Genomic DNA, 16,280 nt, shown 5'->3' with positions numbered 1-16,280 from the left:
GAGTCAGGAACAACTAGCACATATGTGCGAGGGGAACCTTTACCTTAGGTAATATGTCCCTTTTGAGTGCCCTGAAGCTGAACAGATCCCACCCTCCCAGCATTTAACTCACTGTTGGAATTCCTTTATTTTTTTCCAGGAGTGTCTTACAATTTCCTACACCTGCATGTTGCCTGCTGCGAGTCTTCGGACTCTAAAGCTAGCTATTATTAATATTTGCAATTGGGCAGGAAGGAGAAGGTGATTAGGCAAACTCAGTAGCCCTGTTTTCTTTTTCTAGTCTCAGGAGACTAGCCCTGATGGTGTTACCTAGTTGGATAATGAAACATCTGCCAGAAAACAACCAAGCCCAGAGAGCACCAAGGACCCCTTGTTTTCTTACACCACACTCACACAGTCCTTAGAGTAGAGAAATATCCTGCTTTGGGGCTTGATCTTCCTGGAACAGAGAAACAAAAAGATTTCAATGAAAACAGCAGAACGACGGAGGAAATAATTCCTGAAGAAAACTCTTGGAACTCTGTAGAACTAGAACGGTTCTTTTTCAATCTAGGTAACTTTAAGACGTGAGGTCTTCAACGCCCAGAATGCTTCAGTCAACCGGCTCTATGGGGAATTCTGGGAGTGGAAGGCATCACATCTTAGAGTGGCCAAGACTGAAAACATGGCAATAGAACCTTAAGTCTTCTCCCTCATGAGACAATGCGTGCTTGTCAAGGAGGACGGAAATTCTTTTTCTTTTTCATAGCTGTGAGGGAGGAAATAGAAATTTACAAGCTCTGCAGGCAGGACATTGCATTTCCCACAGCAGTGTGGGTCTTAGAGGTTTCCTTTTAAGCATACACCATCCTTCCCCCAACCTGGTCCTGCCAAGAGGTTGATTTTCAACTTCTACCTCTAACCAGCTAGTGGGAAGATTCAGACACCAAATATATTTGGAAAGCTTAATATGTCCAAATTATCGTGTGATACATGCAGATTTCCTAATTTTAATAGGAGTCATTGTTTCCCTGCCTTAGGACATGGGTCTCTCGCTTCTAGCAGAGTGACATGATAACAAGGCCAATTTCCTAATTATCGTATTTTTTGGAGTATAAGACAATAGCAGTTAAGACGCACCTTTTTCCCTCAAAAAAGAAGATGAAAATCTGGGTGCTTCTTATACACTGAATTCAGCATTTTTTGCCTCCCCAAATTCCGCCCCTTCACCAAAATGGCCATGCATAGCTTTTAGGAGGCTTCCAGAATGCTCCTGGGGGCTGGGGAGGGCAGAAATGAGCGAAAAATGGACTGTTTTTTGCTCGTTTTTGCCACACCAGCCCCCAGACGCACTCTATAAGCCTCCTAAAGGCTATGCATGCCCTTTTTTTTGACAAAAAATGGGCCCATTTTCATGCCCCCCCCTTTTTTTAAAGGGCCCATTTTTGCAAAACATGGGCCATTTTTGGGAAGTCTGCAGAGTGCAAAAACTTTTTTTTTAAATATGCCTCTTGGTGCGTCTTATACTGTGAAAAATACGCTAATTTCTCCAATGGATCCACCTTGTCCCGAGGAAGGCCCAGGACTCTACTGCTGGCCTTGTTTGATGCTCGTGTCCAGCCATTTACAGAATAACAGAGCTGGAAGGGACCTTGGAGGTCTTCTAGTTCAACTCCCTGCAGGGGACCCTATATCTGTGATGGCAAACCTATGGCACGTGTGCCAGAGGTGGCACGCAGAGCCCGCTCTGCTGGCACGCACACTCTCGTCCCAGGTCAGCTCTCCATGGCGTTTCTTTCGTGAGCTTCTGCTTCCCTGCAAATGACGAAACAGAAGCTCACGAAAGAAAAAGATCTTACCTCTTGTTGCGCTGCCGGTGTTGGGATGCCCCAACTCCTGATGGCCAGCTTGTCTTCAGGTCTCTGCTGCGCATGCACGCATGTCCGCCCATGCACATGTGCATGGCCATGCATGTGCATGATCGTGCATGTCGGCATGTGCACACATTCGTGCACGCACACATAACTTTCAGTTTGGGCATGCGCAATTTGGGTACTCAGGGTCTAAAAGGTTCGCCATCACTTCCCTATATCATTCCAGGCAATTGGTTGTCCAGTTTTGTCTTAAAAGGCTTATAAAAAGCCTCTGGTCTGTATGACTTAAGTCTCAATGGCTGGCAAATGTAAATTCAGTTCAGGTGAGAAAAGTGTTTCAGGCATCACGAGGCATCCAGAGCCCACCCACTCACTCCAACTGCCTTTTGAAAACATCTTTTAAAATAATTACAGGAAATTGGCATTGCTGCCAAACAAAATATCAGACTCTGACTTATTTCCAGGAACGATCCTGTTCCCCACAAAAGGCTTACTGTGACACTAGAGAATTCAACATTTAATCGATGGGTATTTCCACTTAGCAGTCCACAATGGCAATCCTCTTACCGTTTGAGGCGCAATGCTTAGAGTGTAGTACTGCAGGCGACTTCTGCCGACTGCCGGCTGCCTGCAATTTGGCAGTTCGAATCTCACCAGGCCCAAGGGTTGACTCAGCCTCCCATCCTTCCGAGGTGGGTAAAATGAGGACCAGAGGTGGGTTGCTACCAGTTTGCGATGGTTCGGGCGAACCAGTAGTAGAAATTGCGACTGGGTTGCCGAACCAGTAGGAACAGCAGGCGCGCCACGCCCCCAAACTGGTTTCCCGGTCGCCGCACCATGTTTTTTGGACATTTTAAATGTTCTGCGCATGCGCAGACCTATTTATAGGCAACTGCGCATGTCAGGCGTCCATGCACCAAACCGGCAGTTATGCCGCCAGCAACCCAACCCTGATGAGGACCCAGATTGTTGTGGGGAGTAGGCTGACTCTGTAAACAGCTTACAGAGGGCTGTAAAGCGGTATATAAGTCCAAGTGCTATTTCTATTGCTATTATGCTCTCCTAAAAGTCCCCTCCCAAGCTTGAGTTCTTCTGGCTTATTTCTGAATCCCTCAGCTGAAGAGTCTGTTTGGAGGTAGTTTTTCTTTTCCTCTACTCTGACAATGTATGTCTGGCTGACAGGTATCGGAAATGCGACAAGATTGAAGCACGACGAGTGGAACGGCTGTCTAAGAAAGGTAACAGTTGAGTGGGTGAACATGGCTGGACTAATGTGCTCCTGTGAGTTGGTTGCGTGATGATGTGTGGTCTCTTCTCTGTGCGTGTCTTTGGTTTTCCTGTTAGATATGATACGACCTTCTAGCCAGGGGCATTTCTTTTTTGAATATTTGTATACCTTTGTATAACCATACTAGCTAAAGTCCAGCCCATACCAAAGGGCTGGGATTCTGCACTGAATGTCCAAACTTGGATGGCGAGCCCTGATTTCTATGTTATGCCGGAATGAATAATAACGTTTGATGCTTCACATCCCAAGTGCCTGTGTTTAGACAGGCTTTTTAATGTTCTAGTAGTTTGCCTTTGAAAAGTTTTGTATAAGTCCAAAGCTAATGTTTCTACTGTCTTTAATTGTAGCTTTTTGCAATTGTGTGTTTTTGATACACTTTCATTGTTGCATCGATTCGGCTTTGTTTGTTTTTAATCTACCTTCCTGTAAATCGCAATGGGGCGTAAATGTTTTGTGGAAAGGCGGGTTGACCAATGGAAATGACCATTGCTGATGACTCTTACTTTGTATATTGGCGGGTTTCTATTTTACAACCTTGTGCAGATATAACATATTAAATTGTAACACGGCACGATTTTGTGAAGAAGTTGAAATGTGGTATGTAAACCGTCAGGGATGGGGAAGAATCATTAAGGCCAATGAGACGAAGAAAGGGAGGGTCCGACGAGCGGGGTGGGGGTGGGGGAAGCATGTAGTGTTCCTGGAAAGAAACGGTACCTCCTTAAGAAAAGCTCATTTCCTTGACCACAGAATCCTTCCTTTTGGGGTGCTGTTCCTCTTTATGGTATGTTTCTGTGCTGCAGTTCCCTATACATTTGTTGAAAATACATGCTTGTTGTAGAATATTATCAACAAGCCCACTAAAATGACTAGCCTGCTCTAAGGCTTCCAAGGTGTTTTGTGCTGGTCACAGGAGAGGGGAAGCCAGTATGAGACCCAACCGAAGTTGGCAGAGAAGGAACTCAAAAGTCATGTCCTCTCCTGCCAGCCCAGTTGGTCACCTTGGATGACCCAGGCAGTTTTTCAATATAAAGGTCATCAAGTGAAGGTGAGGATCTGTGTACAGAATCTGTGTCATAAACGAAATTCATGCATTATGCGGCTTGATGATAAACATACAGAACATCAGATGTCCCACTCAGGAAGATCCAAACTCATCATCTGCGCCCCCCCCCCGCCCCCCAGGATACTGCTGTGCCGCTATTGAACGATGTCTGCTCACTCACACTCCCCCCCCCCCCCCGGCCTGCTCATGTTTCTTGGAGCAAAGTCTGCTTCACGAAGGGTAGTTTCCAGAGAATCATTTAATAAATAAATTTCTAATGCAGTTTGCTTCAAGAATGTTGAGGGGTGTGTGTTTGTGTGGGGGGGCAGAGGCCCTATTGATTTAGGACAGTTTAATATTGGGCTCCTATACTTCTTGGTGCAGTTCGGCCTCAACACTTTAGCAACAAACTCATTACTATTGGGACTCGGCCTTTGATTTTCCTTTTTTTATTCCTCGATGAACATTGCAGTCAGTTTAGTTTTGTAGCCTGTCCAGATCCAAAGAGCCGAGGCCAGAGAGCTGACCTGTTCTTGGCTCAAAGGTGTTTTTTCAAGAGGCAACTGGACTTCCTTTGTTTTTCCTTGAAGGCGTTTCGCTCCTCATCCCAGAAGCTTCCTCAGTTCTGACTGAATTGTGACTGACCATTCTGAATGAGAACTGAAGAAGCTTCTGGGATGAGAAGCGAAACGCCTTCAAGGAAAAACAAAGGAAGTCCAGTTTCCCCTTGAAAAAGCACCTTTGGGACAATCACGACCTGGGTGACTGACAATCTCCTATTCTTAGAATTGCTTCCTGGGGAAAAAAATGTGCTTGATCGCACAAGCTTTATGTTAAAATAAAATAAATTCCGAAGATCTGCTCTACCTCCACAATCCCAGTTGATCTTTTAACCAAGGAAGCTGTTTCATATCAGGTCAGACTTTTTGACCATCATGTCTTTAAATTTTGTTAAATTAGGGACTTTCTACAAAGCGTGAGCTCTATCACTGAGCACTTGCCCCCTTTTATGTGTATGCTAACTGGCCCAATGATCTGGTTTAACATATTCCTGTTTCTTCTTAATGTGTATTGTCTGTAGCCATTACACTGAATTGTGCTTGTTCCCCCCCTAGAATGTGCTGTTCCTCTCACTCCCCTTGTTTCATGCTATGACAAATACACCTATCCCTGAATCATGAACGATTGGTACCTGTTGCAATTTAAAATGCTTTTCCACCTAATTGACAATCTTGAGCAGGCTATCTTTCACTAATTCCATGAATTGGTCTGTCTTCCAAATGCTAACCAGGGTTATTCCCACTTAGCTTAAGGAAGATGGCTCCATCACACAACCTCCAGGCCACGCCCTCGATCCTGGGGACATAAGCTCAACAACTGTTTCTGGGGATACATAATTTGGTCTCAAGGAAATATAGCCATTAAAGGGGATGTAATTTAAAGAGATACCCTGTTTAGATCATCGTCTCCTGCCCCAAAGCTGTTTTAAAAGAAAGGCCCTTTGGCCTCAGATTTTTCCCTCTTAGCACCATTTCCTCAGTCACCTGTGTCCCCAACCAAAGAAAGATGATACTCATCTGGCCTTTTGTTTCCTCAAGAGAGAGATTCCAAAAACAAAAATATTTGGCAAACCCCCAGGCTATTCTTCCAAATGCCCTTCCAGTGGGAATGTGGAATCTGATCTGATCTACAATTTTAAGTTTGCATTATTGGTGAGGATATAAGCACTTCTATGGTATTGCCAAACTGTGCAGATTTTCTACTGCGGACATTAGCCATGCATTGACCCCTTCTTGTCCTTCAGAGTTGAGTGTTTGTAGGATCCTGTCAATATGGAAACATTTGCCCTCTTAAAAGTGACTATTAAAATGCTATCTAACCTTTATATCCTGCTTTCCAGTGTTCTAATTGCTCTTAAGGTGCCTTACGCTCTACTAATCCTTATAAATGGCCTTGGGAAATGGGATATGTGATGCTCTCTGTCCTGCACATGGGTGTTGGGGTTGCTGAGGCTCGCGGCAGGGAAAACGTCCCTAAAGTCACCTTGAAAGTAAGACCATCCTGAGTCATAGCCTAGAATAGGCAGTATAAATGTAAGAGCTAAATATAAGAGCTTTAAACCCAAGTTCCTTGATTTGGGCCGGATGTGGAAAAATAAAATAAAGTCACGCCAATCTCTGGGCAGGATTGGTCCCTTAGTCCTGATATCCCCACTTCCTGTTATCCCTAACCTGTGGCCTCCTCAGATGTCCTGTTCCTGGCTTTCACCACAGTTGAACAGGCTTGGGACCTGCAAGAGGTTCTTACATTGATCACTAGACCGAAGCACATGGGAGTGGCTCAGTTCTATGAACATGCGCGAAGTCCGAGTTTATGGAACATCTTTGACCTTCGTGCCAAATTTAACCCATTTCCTTGGCTCATACAATATGTTGAAGCCTAAGCTAAGGAGAAATGGAGCTAGGTTTGCACCAAATGCTAACCAGCAGCAGCACCAACAAGCACCATAAAAACTACTCAATGGGAAAAACTAAATAAACTTTGCTTACTGGGCCAGTGAAACTGCTAACTGGCTTGAATAAGCAGGTTGTTGAGACATAGGTTGCCTCTGAGCTTAGGTACAGCCCAGGAATTTGGGACGGCTCTCAAACCAAGCTCACATCACACTCTGCTCTCACCATAAAACATCCGGAAGATTAGAAGCAACCAAGTTTTTGTGATGGAGTTCTTGGAACAATATAAGTAGGAAACCTTGGCTGTTCAACGAGCAGATTCCTAGTCCTCCTGCTTATCCCTAATTAATGCTGTAACCCAGCCTAGCTGAAATGACCCTTGCTTGCTGCTTGTTTATAAACCCATGCCTTCCTTCTCCCCCTCTGTTGTTTCCCCCTGGTGCTTAAGTTTAGACCTCGATGGTTTGTGGACATCAACTCCCAGAAGTCTCAGAACCCTGGGAGCTGAAGCCCACCCAACCAGGCTGAGAATCCTAGCTTAAACTTTGACCACCTGTAAGTACCGCTTTAAATGCTCTTTGGAAGGCGTCTCGGGCAAGCAATTTGCCTCATTCTCTCTGCTCCCCTCCCACACTTTTCCGGTGCTCTGGAAGAAACCGGCCTTGAAAAGTAGACTTTAGCCTCCCCCAATTTGGCATCTTTGCAGAGAGCGGCTGGGGAATTCTGGGAATTGCAACCTTAAGACCTCTGGAGCCCCCCCCCCCTCAAGTGGAAAAGGCCCTTGTTAGGTGGAGGGAATGCTGTAGGTTTGCTAAAGAACCGGGTTGGGTGGAGCCATGGATACCATAGATAATGCTGCTACCTAGGGAGGGGTTGGAGGCCCTGTCTTTTTTTGGGATTATGGGGAGGAAATGGGCAGGTACTAGGAAGGGGCTGGGCTGGGGAGGCCATTGTGACCTGAGGGGGCCTGACCAGAGGAGGGCCTGCATGCCTATGAGAATGCCCTCCCTTGCTGTTCAGACTGAAGAAGTCTTGCTTATGTGAGCAGATAACTCTGGGAAAGGAGGCTAAAGGTGGGGAGGGGGCACAAGGAGTTGGGGGGAGGGAGAAGACCTTTTGCTTGTTCTGCTCTGGGGGGTGAAAGGGGGGGGGAGAATTGGAGCCCATCTTCCCTTCTTTGGGTCAGTTCTGAGGGTGGCTTGGGAGAAATGCTATAGAAAGTGCAGCTTCATTTTGGGGGAAATCTCTCTGCTGAATCTCTTTCCTCCCTTAGCTCCTCACTTGCTTCTTCCTCCTTTTTGATTGCCACAAAGGGAGCAGAGGCAGGAAGCTTTGACTCTCCAACCTCCCCCTCCCTTCCTTTGAATTTCTAATTCATTTGTACTCCTGGATCAATTAATTAACAATGGGAGAAACAACCCCCTTCCCAAAAAACCCCTTCTTAATGGTACCTGCAAGGGAGGGGGGAGGGGTTGGGATCAGAGCCTTCATTTCGCTTCATCTGCATATGAGAAAGTAGACAATAACTGCTAAGAAAGGAAGAAAATTGCTCCTTGGGCTTGAGGTAGCAAAGGAGAATTACAATTCAGAGCCTTTTTTTTTAACCTCTTGAGTAAATCCATAGTGCCTGACTGAAGTTGGATCTATAGGAGCTGAGAGTCTTGAGCCAAGTGTGATAGGAACAATAACCTAGGTAGTAATGGCCTCTGAAATCCCATCTATTCCCCCCCTCCCTTATCTCTGCTCCTAGCTGTAGAATGCTTAAATCTCTTTTGTATTGGAAATGAGAAAATAAGGAGGAGAACCATTTACCAGCCTTTTAGATAGGAAGAAAAAAAAAGGGGGGGGGGGCTTAAACAGCATTTCCATCAGGGATGGGTAGTGATTGTAAACCTGGATTGCTGACAGGAGGGAGGGGGAGATGAAAGCATTGCCACCATAGATGGAAGATGAGCTGTAGCTAAGGTAAGTGAGCTCACGAAGACTTGGGGAGGAGACCCTTAGATGGATCAGTGGCTAAGCCAAGCCACAGCGGGCGCAAAGTGGACTGGTGTTGAGGACTCTTCCACAAGGCGAGAGTTACCATCTTTCACCAGTATTAAACCTGGGCTGCTAAAACACCAATGCCCTCAGGTTTCAGCAAAGAGGGACAGAAATATTCTTTTGGCAAACTCAAATCTGTTCTCGATCCTTGTCAGTCCTCCAGCGCTGGGCAGCAGTGAGTTGAGCTGAAAGTTGATGCTGGTAGAACCCAGGGCTCTTAACTTGAGGAGGAGAAGGTTTGGATGTTGGTCTGGTCAGACGTTCAGAGCGTGTTGGGATGGCACTCAACTGCACTAAGTTAACATAAGCCTCATAAGCTCCAAGGGTTTGCATTCATTTTTCCTCTCCCACCTCCCCACCCCTCATGGTGCCCTTCTAACAAGGCTTGGGGAGAGTGCAATGGGGGCTGGAGGAAAGGGGAGGAAATGGTTATTCTGCCCAGCGTCCCTCTGCTGCTAGAATCGGATTGCCGGGCTCCGCTCACCCATGCCTTTGTCTTCAGGCCGTACAGTAGTGAAGCCCATCGCCCCCTGGGATTCAGAGGATTCTCAAGAGGAGTTTCCAGCCCCCTGGGAAGTCATGCTGGGGGCCACAGAGACTGCTGAGCAAGACTCTCTGTTGCAGCGTAAGTCCGCCCGGCGCTGCGTGAAGCAGAGGCCCTCATATGACATCTTTGAATCCTCTGACTCAGACACAGAGCCGGCCTCTGGCTCAGCCACTCATCGCCGGAAATCTTCCCGGGACTCAGGTGAGCTGTGAGCTTTTGGGTCGTTTGGTCCATGACTTCTCACGCAGAGATTGGCCAGCTACTGTGCCTGTCGGTAGCCATTCTATGCCAATTGCATGAAATGATAACCTGTCGCATATATCATGAAGCTGTGGCTAGTTGCAACGTCCAAGGGGCGCATGTAGGGCTATTGGTGCGCCCATCATGGTCACAATTTTCTTAAGCGGAACCTCTTGATGGGATGACCCCAAAATATACACACGGGGCCTGAGAGGTGGTCTCGTTTTGGTGTGATGTGATGTTGCAGCAAGCCAGAAATCTTTGGTGCTCAATGATAAGATAATCCAGTAGATTCAGATTTATTGTTGACTTGTAGCTTCTCTGAGGTAAAAGTTAGTGGATTTGCCAAGCTTTGTGCTTTCAAGGTGAAGAGTGCAGTAGCATCTCCTCCTGTTTGAGTCTGATGCAAAGAAAATATGCTCTAAGGTGCTCGTATGTTTCCAGATTTGCTTCCCGTGGACTCTGAGGAGCAAAGTCGGCCCCGTAAAAGTTCTTTGCAGCCTGTGGTGCAGTTGAAAGCCAGGAAGAAACCAGAGAAGGTGAGCCCTCAAGAAAAGGTGAGAGAGGCAAAGATGCACACCTGGGCAAGGTTTTATTGTTGTTTGTATCGTAACTCAGGAAGGTGCGCAGTGCACAACAGGGACTTCAAGGAATCCACCGTGTGTTGTGTTCTTTAAGTGGGATATGAGCCAAGTGGCAAGTCATTTTTCTCCCCCACCAAGATTCATTTCCCTTATGGCAAAATATGCCAATTTTTTTCGTTATCCTTCCTTACCTTCCGCCATATCTGTTTATTTCTTCCCTCGTCATATTCTGATAACCAGCATTGTGTATCCCACAGGCAACCGCAGTAAACATCTGGGAATATTCTGTTAATCTGCCGTTATCTTTCCTCCCTTTCTCTGTCCTTCGCAGGACATCCCTCCTTCTGCCTCACTCCCCTCCATCTCCAATGGCTGGAATGGGAAACAGAAATCCACGGATGGAGTCCACCGTCTCAGGGTTGATTTCAAGGTGAGGCAGGAACCTCTGTCTCTCAGACACCCAATTGAAAGGACGCCATCGGCAGCGAAGTCATGTTGGCAATGGCTGGACTCCAGAGCGCATTCCCTGGTGGGACAAAATCTCAGTGGGCACCTGTTCCTAAATCTCTTATTTACAGCTTTATGCCTATTAAACCCAAGTGGCTCTATAGATGTTATTGAACCAGGCCTGAACAAATTTGGTCTAGGCTACTGCAGCATGATACACACAGGACTACCCTCAGAGATTGTTCTGCAGTTTCAGCAGGTACAAGGTTTAGCTGATGATCTATGTACCAGGGCCCAGTTTTGTAAGCGTGTTTGTCCAACATTAAAGGATATGGGATGGTTCTTATTTGTTTTTATGACTCCGTATAAGAAGTTCATTTTAGTTTTAATTTTTTGAATAGATTCTGATCTCTAAATCTAGGTTCTTATTAGTCTTAAGTGCACAGGAGGATTTTTCTTGTGTCATTCCAAAACTGCAGTACTGATTGGTTTCTTCCCTCCTCCCCCCATCTCTCTTCCTCCCTCCCTCCTTCCTTTCTTAATTTGTCTCTCTCTCTTCTTCTTCTTCCATCTGTCCATCTGTCTGTCTCCCTCCCTCCCTCCCTCCCCTCTCTGTCATCAGAAGAAGCAAGGTATAACTTACCTAGTACAAAGTTACCTTTGTAAATTTTGTAAGATTTGTACCTTCCCTTTCAGTTCACTGATTTAGTGCGTGTGGCTCTGTACCTTTTAGAGTAAACCGTTTTCCCCGCTTGTGTGCCCTACAGGAAGACTGTGACTTGGAGAACGTCTGGCTGATGGGCGGTCTCAGCATCCTCACTTCAGTGCCAGTCACCACACAGGTGGTGTGCCTGCTCTGTGCAAGCAAAGGTTTCCATCAGGTGAGTCCGAGGAAAAGGAGCTGAGAAGTAACGGAAAAGCTGGGGGCATGAGTTCCCCTAGGCAGGAATGTGAGGAAGGGGTTTTACTTCCCATTTGGAATCGGTAAAGTGGAGTTGCATAGCGGGGTCCTTTTGCCCTCAGAATTGGGTGGGGTTTGGGGATTTAAAAAGGGATTCCCGTTGCCTCTTTTCATGGAGGTAGAATGGCTAACACGGCTGCTGCCTCTTCTTCAGCTTGTGTACTGCCAGGTATGCTGTGATCCTTTCCATGTCTTCTGCCTGGAGGAGGATGAACAGCCCCTGCCCGAGCAGGAGGACAGCTGGTGTTGTCGCCGTTGCAAGTTCTGTTATGTCTGTGACCGCAAAAACAAAGCATCCAAGGTAAGGAAGTTGTGTCTGTGTGCGTGCGTGTGTGTGCGTAGGGAATATCTTGGCCTGTATGCCCTTTCTGCTAACAGGAAAATAGCAGCCCATCATTGCATCACCCAACAGCTCTGTCTTAAGTGAGGCAGGAGTCAGCATTCTGGAAACAGCAGTGCTCTTCGCTTTTCCAAGCTCACAGATGGAAGATTTGAAGGCTCAGGGAAGTGACTTTAAACCGATTGCTCCTTGGTCTTCATCTCCAGTTTCAGAATGATGGGGAGAGAGTTTGTGGGGCATCATTCCCCTTCTTGAAGCCCAGACTCAGGAAACGTAACCAAAAACAGGCACATGTAGCAATAGCAGAAGCGGCAATAAGCTGAGGTTTCTGAACACAGAAATCCCATCCTCCTTTGGCTTCCTCTTTTGCTCCCATCACCCTTTCTTCCTTCCTTTTTCATGAGCTCTCTCTCTCTCTCTCTCTCTCTCTCTCTCTCTCTCTCTCTCTCTCTCTCTCTCTCTCTCTCTCTCCCTCCCTCCCTCCCTCCCTCCCTCCCTCCCTCCCTTCCTTCTTTCCTCTCTTCTTTTTCTAGAGCCATATGGATAACTCTTAACATGAATACTCCATCTCCCACATCAGGGGTCTCCAATCTTGCCAAAGTTAATTCTGGGAGTTGAAGTCCACAGGTCTTAAAGTTGCCAAGTTTGGAGGCCCCTGTCCCAAAAGGCTTCGTTGTTCCCTTTCAGCCAAACTGAATCTTGATTTGTCTCCCTGATACTCTCCTACGCACCCTTCTCCCCCACCCATTAAAAACAGAAATTTCTTAGGTATTTACATTCCATTTCTCTGACTTCTGTGCGCTTAGGACAGCGAACAGTTGACCAAATGCAGTATTTCAGATCGCTCCTTCTCTGTGTCTCAAGGCCTTATGGGTCTTTTGCCGCCCTATCCCAGTGTTTCTCAACCGTGGCATCTTTAAGATGGTGGCTGGAGGATTCTGGGAGTTGAAGTCTACATACTTTCAAAATGGCCAGTGTTGAAAAACTCTGTGTCTGTGCCTTTGATTCCTACCATCTTGGGTCCTTTCAGTGTCTGCCAAATTGTAACTTCAGTCAGCCTGGCAATTATCCCAACTGGTATCCCTGCACATGTTTGCAGCATGTTCTTGTCATCCCATAAACCATTCAGAGTTTGTAGCAACATAGAAGCCCAGTAAATAAACAAACTACATTGGAGCTTGATTTGCAGTGCCAGAAGCACAGTAACTTTTGTTATAGGTAGTCCTCGACTTACAACCTTTTGTTTTGTGACCGTTTAAAGTTACAGTGGCATTGAAAAAAAAATGACTTACTGTATTTTTTGGAGTATAAGACTCTCAGATGTATAAGACACACCTAGTTTTCGGGGAGGAAAACAAGGGGGAAAAAAATCTTCCTCTGCCTCCTTGCAACAAACAGCAAACAGTACAGATGATATACACTGTTTATGGTGTTACATTTCAGACGATACTTGTACAGATGCTGTTAAAATTGATGTGGTTTTCTGGAAGTATAATTATTCTCTGCTATTTAAAAGAAGATACAGTAGCACTCTTCAGATCAAGCATTTATTTTAAAAAGATTCTTCATTTTGTTAAGTTGTCTAGAACAATAATAAAGCAGCCTTTAAAAAATAAGTCTACTAATTTGAACATTATATAGGCATTTATAGTTGTTGACTTACCTCCCTGCAGCTAATAGCAAACAGCCTGATTAGCACAAGAAAAAAAAATCTGCCTCTGCCTCCCAGCAATTTGCCTTGTGCAGCAAACAGCAAGTTTCACTTTCAGTTTAAGCAAGGCCTCCCGATCATCAGCTGTTTCAGGCTGCAGAGATTGCCATAGCCTATTGCCGCCTCTGCAAACCCCATTTTCCCTGTTTGCTGCAAGGATGTAAATTGCTGGGAGGCAGTGGTCAAAGGGTGGGGGCTGGCGCGTGGGTGGGGCTACATTCAGTGTATAAGACGCACCCAAATTTTCACGCTCTTTTACGGGGGAAAGGTGCGTCTTATACTCCAAAAAATATACGGCATGACCATTTTTTCACAGTTAATGGCCGTTGCATCAGTCCTGTGGTCACATGATCAAAATTCGCCCACTTGGCAACCGGCATCTATGTATAATGGTTGCAGTGTCCCAATGTTACGTGATCCCCATTTGCGACCTTCTGATAAGCTGTCGATGGGGAAGCCACATTCTCTTAAGGATGTTTTACTACAGTTTTAAGTTAGTGTGTTACTAACTTAACAACTGCGCTGATTTACTTAACAACTGTGGCAAGAAAGGTCGTAAAAGGAGGCAAAACTCACTTAACAAATGTCTCGCTTAGCAACAGAAATGTTGGGCTCCATTGTGGCCATAAGTCAAGGACTATCAGTAAACAGCCAAAGGATTCTTGCCTAGAGAGAGGTTTTTCTGCAAGTTTTTTTAAATCAACATATACTTCAAAGACAAACAGTGTGTTAAACTAGGTGTTAAAGGAACAAAAAATGGCAGTATTACCTCTCTGCGCGGCATAGGGAGCGGGGGAATAAAGCTGCCAATTTGAACAAAAGGCAGGTGGATTTAATAGTGCCCATAGCATGCCAGGCTGGACAGACATTTGAGTAGAAGGAGGAGAAACTTTCTGATCATAAACAAAGATTTAATCTTTTTTTAAAGAAGAATTTTAAAAATCTGGTTTTCTTAACACAGCTTTTATGTTTAGCTCTCCCCTTTTTATCTTCTGCGCATTTTGTATTTCTGATCAGAGTTCTCATTTAGGAGATGTGAGGCATTCAAAATAGCAATAGCATTTAGACTTATATACCGCTTTACAGCCCTCTCTAAGTGATTTACAGTCAGCCTCTTACCCCCAACAATCTGGGTCCTCATTTAACCGGCCTCGGAAGCTGGGAAGGCTGAGTCAACCTTGAGCCTGGTGAAACTTGAACTGCCAAATTGCAGGCAGCCGGCAGGCAGCAGAAGTAGCCTGCAGTACTGCCCTCTAACCACTGCGCCACCGTGGGTAGCAGGGGTAGCAGCTTGCTGTTTCACGCCCCCTTACTCCCTTTCTTTCTTTCTTCTATAACCCGCGACAGCAACTGCTGGAGTGTGAGCGCTGCAGGAACTGTTATCACTTGGCCTGTCTTGGCCCCAACTATCCCACCAAACCATTCCGTAAGAGGAAGGGCTGGGTAAGTAGAAAACGTAGGGCGGTGTTTCTCAACCCTCTGCAACTTTTAAGGGTTGTGAACTTTCAGTCCCCAGAATTCCCCAGCCTGCTATGCTGGCTGACTTTCAGTTCTGGGAGTTGAAATCCACATATCTTAAAAAAAGTGGACAAGGTTGAGAAACACTAGAGTAGAGAATGAGAGTGAGTCAACTCTACAATCTTTGTTACTGCAGGCTCAACTGTCCCCTATACTGCAATTGTGGAATCCTTTGCTTTCTGCTTCCTTCAGATCTGTTCTGCCTGCATCCGCTGCAAAAGCTGTGGGACAGCGCCGGGGAAAAACTGGGACACGGAATGGTCCAGCGATTACAGTCTCTGTTCTGCCTGCTCTGTGCTGTACAATAAAGGTGAGCGCAGTAAAATCCTCTGAAAAGTTTCCAAAGTTTCCGTTACAGCAACAGCACTTTAGACTTGCATACCGCTTCGCAGTGCTTTCACAGCCCTCTCTAAGAATCAGCCTTTTGGCCCCCAAAATCTGGGTCCTCATTTTACCCCAGTGGAAGGATTCAATTTTTTTTTTACTACCGGTACTGTGGGTGTGTCTTGGTGGGCGTGGCATGGCTTTGTGGGCATGGCATGGTGTGGTGGGCATGGCAGGGGAAGGATACTGTAAAATCTCCATTCCCTCCCGATCAACTGGGACTCAGATGGCAAGGAATAGATGGCGCGGGGCCATCTATTCAGAGGTGGCATTTACCGGTTCTCTGAACTACTCAAAGTTTCCACTACCAGTTCTCCAGAACTGGTCAGAACCTGCTGAATACCACCTCTGTTTTACCCACCTTGGAAGGATAGAAGGCTGAGTCAACTTTGAGCCAGTCAGGATCAAACTCTTGGCAATGGGCAGAGTACGCCTGCAATACTGCACTATCACCACTGCGCCACTGTAGCTCACCATCGTTATCAATCCAACGCTTAGCAAATGGTTCATTAAAAGGACATACGTTTAATGAATTTATGGACCATTAGTCTCTGGTGCCAGCCCATCCTTTTAACTATTACCCTATACTCGCTTTCCGAGGTAGTTCTTGCCTATGCATTACCTGTATTTTTACAGAGATGTAGATTACTCCTACCAGTTTCCCCCCATAGGAACAGCCTTATAGGGTAGGTTGGGCTAAGAATGGAAGGCTGCTCCATTGACTTGAACCTGAACGATGTAACTGCAGAGAGATTAAAATATATCTGTGCTCTTACAACTGCTGTGAAGAATATCGGAAGCCGCTTTTTATAGCTTGGCTGGTTTTTTTTTGGGGGGGGGGGGTGTTCTCCACCTTTTTTCCTACC

At 46.0% G+C, this 16,280-nt stretch overlaps 1 protein-coding gene across 1 annotated transcript in view; it reads left to right on the top strand.

The window, feature by feature from the left end:
• KMT2B (lysine methyltransferase 2B) overlaps positions 1-16,280 on the top strand; it is a 77,165-nt gene that overhangs the window by 27,937 nt on the left and 32,948 nt on the right. Inside the window, 8 exon segments of the mRNA XM_032227095.1 lie at positions 3,036-3,091; positions 9,185-9,430; positions 9,914-10,008; positions 10,385-10,483; positions 11,268-11,381; positions 11,616-11,762; positions 14,860-14,955; positions 15,223-15,340. Coding sequence (XP_032082986.1) covers positions 3,036-3,091; positions 9,185-9,430; positions 9,914-10,008; positions 10,385-10,483; positions 11,268-11,381; positions 11,616-11,762; positions 14,860-14,955; positions 15,223-15,340 — 971 coding nt within the window.

The sequence above is a fragment of the Thamnophis elegans genome, chromosome 12 (assembly GCF_009769535.1).
Source record: "Thamnophis elegans isolate rThaEle1 chromosome 12, rThaEle1.pri, whole genome shotgun sequence".
NCBI lineage: Eukaryota > Metazoa > Chordata > Lepidosauria > Squamata > Colubridae > Thamnophis > Thamnophis elegans.
This window is presented reverse-complemented; position numbering and strand designations above follow the sequence as displayed.